General features: G+C 45.1%; 1 protein-coding gene across 1 annotated transcript; it reads left to right on the top strand.

The window, feature by feature from the left end:
• Positions 1–1,318: 1,318 nt before the first annotated feature.
• Positions 1,319–4,944, top strand: LOC122931564 (leucine-rich repeat extensin-like protein 5). The gene is made up of 3 exons (XM_044285638.1): positions 1,319–1,751; positions 2,968–3,121; positions 4,236–4,944. Exons 1-3 carry the CDS (start codon positions 1,559–1,561, stop codon positions 4,942–4,944), a joined length of 1,056 nt encoding a protein of 351 aa, XP_044141573.1. The 5' UTR covers positions 1,319–1,558.
• The last annotated feature ends 379 nt before the right edge of the window (positions 4,945–5,323 follow it).

The raw sequence follows: 5,323 nt of genomic DNA, 5'->3' as shown, positions 1-5,323 counted from the left end.
AGAATGCCCATGCCAACTTATCTATGTTGGCATGACCTCAAGAGAACTGAGAAGGCATATCAGGGAACACATCCTAGGTATTGAGGGGACAGGACAAGAGAAGAAACTGATGTGACCAGAATAAAATCTACCCCATGGCATTTTAACCCTTTAACCCATAGTGCTATATATATATATATATATATATATGTATATATACACACATACACACACACACACACACACAGCGTTATGCGTCTGCACGTGTATGGAGCGGGCCACTGCAGCGGGCTTGCTCCATTTACGGCGGGTGCTGGCTGTATCATATAGTGGTCTCCCGCCTGCACTTACAGGAAGCAGCGATCGCGCCACCACTGTCATTTAACCCCTGAGGTGCCGCGATCAACGCTGAACGCAGCACATTTGAGTGAAGGCAGAGGGATGCGGCTCCCTCTTCCTTCCGATCGGAGCCCCAGCAGTGAAATTGCGGGGCTCCGATCGGTTGCTATGGCAGCCTGGACGCTGCTAAAGTGATCCAGGTCTGCAATGGCATTCTCCATGCTGAGTTATGCACGAGGCATAGCACAGAATGAAGAGTGTAAAAATCTTATTCAATTTAATAGATCTCTATTAGGGTGAATAGGAGAGGAGATCAAAAGATGCCATGTACTAGGCCGCTAAGGCTGCGTTCACACGGGCGAGATTTCCGCGCGGGTGCAATGCAGTAGGTGAACGCATTGCACCTGCACTGAATCCTGACCCATTCATTTCAATGGGGCTGTGTACATGAGCGTTTTTTTTCATGCATCACTTCTGCAATGCTTTAAAATCGCAGCATGTTCTATATTCTGCGTTTTTCACGCAGCCCTGGCCCCATAGAAGTGAATGGGGCTGCGTTAATAACGCATTGCATCTGCAAGCAAGTGCGGATGCAATGCGTTTTTCACTGATGGTTGCTAGGAGATGTTGTTTGTAAACCTTCAGTTTTTTATCACGCGCGTGAAAAACGCATCAAAACGCATTGCACCCGCGCGGAAAAAACTGAACAACTAAACGCAATTGCAGCCAAAACTGACTGAACTTGCTTGCAAAATGGTGCGAGTTTAACTGAACGCACCCTGAACGCATCCGGACCTAATCTGTCACGCTCGTGTGAACTCAGCCTAAGGCCCCTTTCACACGAGCGAGTTTTCCGCGCGGATGCGTTGCGGGAGGTGAACGCACAGCACCCGCACTGAATCCTGACCCATTCATTTCTATGGGGCTGTGCACATGAGCGATGTTTTTCACGCATCACTTGTGCGTTGCGTGAAAATCGCAGCATGCTCCTCTTTGTGCGTTTTCCACGCAAAGCAGGCCCCATAGAAATGAATGGGGCTGCGTGAAAATCGTAGTGCATCCGGATGTCATGCGTTGCGTTGCGTTTTAAACGCAAGTAACTTAGCAACCCAGAATGGATTTCAGACAGGAAGTTGAGTTGCTCAGTGTGTGACTGAAGGCAGCACATGAGGCAGGAGTTTTGTAGTTTGCTCAGCACACACTTCCATCCCTTGCGGAGCTTTGGATTTTCTTTGCTAACATGCCAAAGACACCACGGCCAATGGATGTTGGTAGGCTGATAGTACTTGTGCAAGATAGGCCATGCATCTGGGATACGCGCAGTGATGACTACCACGATCGGTATAAAAAAGATCAGGCCTGGGTGGAAATTAGCAAGGAGCTGTTTGAATCCATCTGGGAAAAAACCCATGGCAAAAGCCGGCAGAATTTGGGTAAGTAGGCAATGTATACCTGTGTGATCCTTGCTGTCCTCCCTAGCATAGCACGTGTCGTCTTTAATCCTCCCTAGCATAGCACGTGTCGTCTTTAATCCTCCCTAGCATAGCACATGTAGTTTTTAATCCTCCCTAGCATAGCACATGTCGTCTTTAATCCTCCCTAGCATAGCACATGTCGTCTTTAATCCTCCCTAGCATAGCACATGTCGTCTTTAATCCTCCCTAGCATAGCACATGTCGTCTTTAATCCTCACTAGCATAGCACATGTAGTCTTTAATCCTCACTAGCATAGCACATGTAATCTTTAATCCTCCCTAGCATAGCACATGTAATCTTTAATCCTCCCTAGCAGGGACGTGCACAGATATTTGGAAGGGCAGGGGCTTTTAAAGTTCTTAAATAAAAAAAAAAACCTTTTTGGGTTTAACCGTACATATTATGGAAAAATGATGTCATTACCAGACTCTACAGAGTCAAATATGCAAAGAGACCAAGCACTACAACCCCCAGTATGCAAAGGGACAAAGCACTACAACTATTGTTCCTTGGCATACTTGTTTTGTTTTAAGGACTTGAAATTATATACAATATATTAACCAGGGCAGCCACTGAGAGCAGACAGGCAATAAAGGAACTTAGGCAGCAGACGGAGTCATACAGGCCGGCGCTTGCTCCCCTGCATTAATCCCGCTTGGGGGGGAGGGGGGGAGGTGACGTGTCGTTGCAGACATGCATCATGCATGTCTGTCACCCAGGCAGCCCCTGTGCTAGCCTTTAAAAGACCCTGTCACCCTGATCCTGCACTAGTGAGCGTGCGGACTGGTGAATAAATTGTGCTAAAGGCCCCATGCACACGGCCGTGTTTCACAGCCGTGTGCGGCCCGTGGAACCGCGGCCTGGATCCCTCCTGAGAGCAGGAGCGCACGGCGTCACTGGTTGCTATGACGCCGTGCGCTCCTGCTCTCAGGAGGGATCCAGGCCGCGGTTCCACGGCCAGCACACGGCCGTGAACAACGGCCGTGTGCATGGGGCCTTACCTGAAGGAATGGATGTAGGCATTAAAAGAGGCAGGGGCTCAAGCCCCCTTATCGAGCAGTATGTGTGCACGTCCCTGCTCCTTTTAGCATAGCACATGTATGTCATATGTTATAATTTGTCGGACTGTTTATTTTGGTAAATAAAATTATATTTTTTTGATTTATTTTAAAGTGGACGATGTCAAGAATCGTTGGCGGAGTTGCAGGGACCAATTCCGCAAGGAAATGCTGCTACATGCGAGGAGCGGGTCCGGGGCCAGCAAGAAAAGGCCATACATGTTCAAAAACCAGCTGATGTTTCTTCGTGAGGTCATGGAGCTGCGTCCGTAAGTTTATTTGACTCAATGACCATTAGATATTTATATCCATATACACTGTTTGTAGACTATGTAATTAAAGGGGTATTCCCATCTTAACACAATGAGGGCATATCACTAGGATATGCCACCATTGTCTGATAGCAGCTATATCAAGAACACGCCCATCTACCTGGGACTTCTGAGCAGAGTAGGTTTGTAGCTGGTTCCTCCACTGCCCTGAATATTGTAGGCTTTAATAAAACTAACTACAAAGTTAGGCAGTCTATTTATTGTTAATATAGTTTTAATGGATCCATCTGTGAAAGCCACCTTAAAACGCCTGGTAGATTGGGCCGACACGTATGTGTGCTAAGAGCTTAAATTACTCATTTTTAGTCGTTATTGGATCACTTTTATCTAGAATGACCCCCATTTCTTTCATCAATAGTTTGTATATCTATAACGGTGTGCAGCCATATATTTTTTTATTATTGGTATTATTGGTGTGCAGCCATATAGTTTGTTTCATGGTTATGCACCTGTGATTAGGAAGGTTCTACTCTAAATTTACGTGCTATATCACTAACTAACATAGCGGGGATGGCTGTGGCTGGAGGAGGGCAGATTTGCCAGGGTACCTCCACCACCCAGCGCAAATTCCCCACTCTCCCATATAAATGAATGTACGTCAGCTGCACATGCGCAGTGCACTCTCCTTCAGTTTTGGCTATCCCTTCTCGCTATAGGTGCTGGTTCCATTGGTGTGACCCACACCTTTAAGACAATGGGGGCATATCTGAGCAATTTGCCTCTGTTTTCTGAGATTAAAAAAACACTTTAATGTTATATATGTATTTCCAAAAATCAGGTAAAATAGACATATTTGTAAACCAAAACCAACTTGAAAATTGTCTCCTTTTCCATGATGACATTGGCTTTAACAACATGACAAGTGGTTTTTTCAATGGTGTTTAGGGGCAGCGATGACACTTCTAATCTCCAAAATTTAATATGTTATGTAGGTCAGGTAGTACTATGTTCTATAAACTAAATGGATGATTATTTTAATATGTGCCGTGAATAGTAATACAAGAAAATACACTTCATCTTCTAAATTTATAATTTTTTATTCTTTTTAAAGGACAGAGGACAACCTACCAGAAGAAGAGGCGGAGTCTGCACCGCAGATGTCCAGTGCATGTGAGGAAGAGACTCCCTCTGGTCCATCACAGGTGGACACAGCACCAGGACAAAGCACTGCACCATCCAGACCACCACCTGTTTCTGGAGCAGATTCCCCCCCCATGCCTTTGTCTCTTCCAAGCAGGCCCAGACGACGGGCAACCACTCCTGCCGATACAAATGTTAATCTGCAGGTGCTCGATTATTTATCCAGAGCCCGGCATGAGGATGAGTTCGACCATTATGTGCGTAGTATGGGCTCATATTTGCGCAGGCTGCCTCCAGAACGAGTTTTGCGCACCAAAGCTGCTCTAAATATAGTTTTGGATGCAGCCACTCCCCCCAATGACCCACATATCGTTTTTGAGGGCCTTGAAAATTGGCGGCTCCATGGGAACTTGTATGGCCCCCAACCGATGCCAGTTTCCCAGCACTCCCAGCCTTCGCTGCCGGCTCCTCCTCCAATGCAACCGCCAAGGGGACATTATGGGCCACCTCCTCGCCCATATGGGCCACATTATCAGGTAGATTCTGCATATGGGCAGTCTGCACCCATCACTTCGCAGCCTGGATCATCGCAGTACTCTGGCCCCCCTTCCCAACCACCCTACCCTATGCCACAGTATCAGGCCCCACCATCACCATCTACACATTATACCAATTTATAAAAGTTATGTTATTTTTAATTTCTGTATGAAAATAATTTTATTTTGAGAAAAGTCAAGATGACTCGGAAGTTTATGTTCAAATAAACAGAGTTTTATTTCACCAATTTATATTGTTACTTATCTTTATTAAAGACATAGCATATTTATATATCAGCAACACATACACAACATTATTAATAGTGTACTCTATAGTGTTGTATTGTTTTTTAAGGAAGTCTAATACTATAGTACTGACAATATATGGTAATTGGAAGATATACTGCATAGTAATATACTATCCAGTTATCTTAGCCAAAAACAGTTAAACGATATATATATATATATATATATATATATATATACACATTGTGTTGATTGTTTGCTCAATAACAGTACCCAG

This window comes from Bufo gargarizans, chromosome 3, assembly GCF_014858855.1.
Source record: "Bufo gargarizans isolate SCDJY-AF-19 chromosome 3, ASM1485885v1, whole genome shotgun sequence".
Taxonomy (NCBI): domain Eukaryota; kingdom Metazoa; phylum Chordata; class Amphibia; order Anura; family Bufonidae; genus Bufo; species Bufo gargarizans.
Note: the sequence above shows the minus strand (reverse complement) of the source record. Positions and strands in the feature narration are given on the sequence as shown.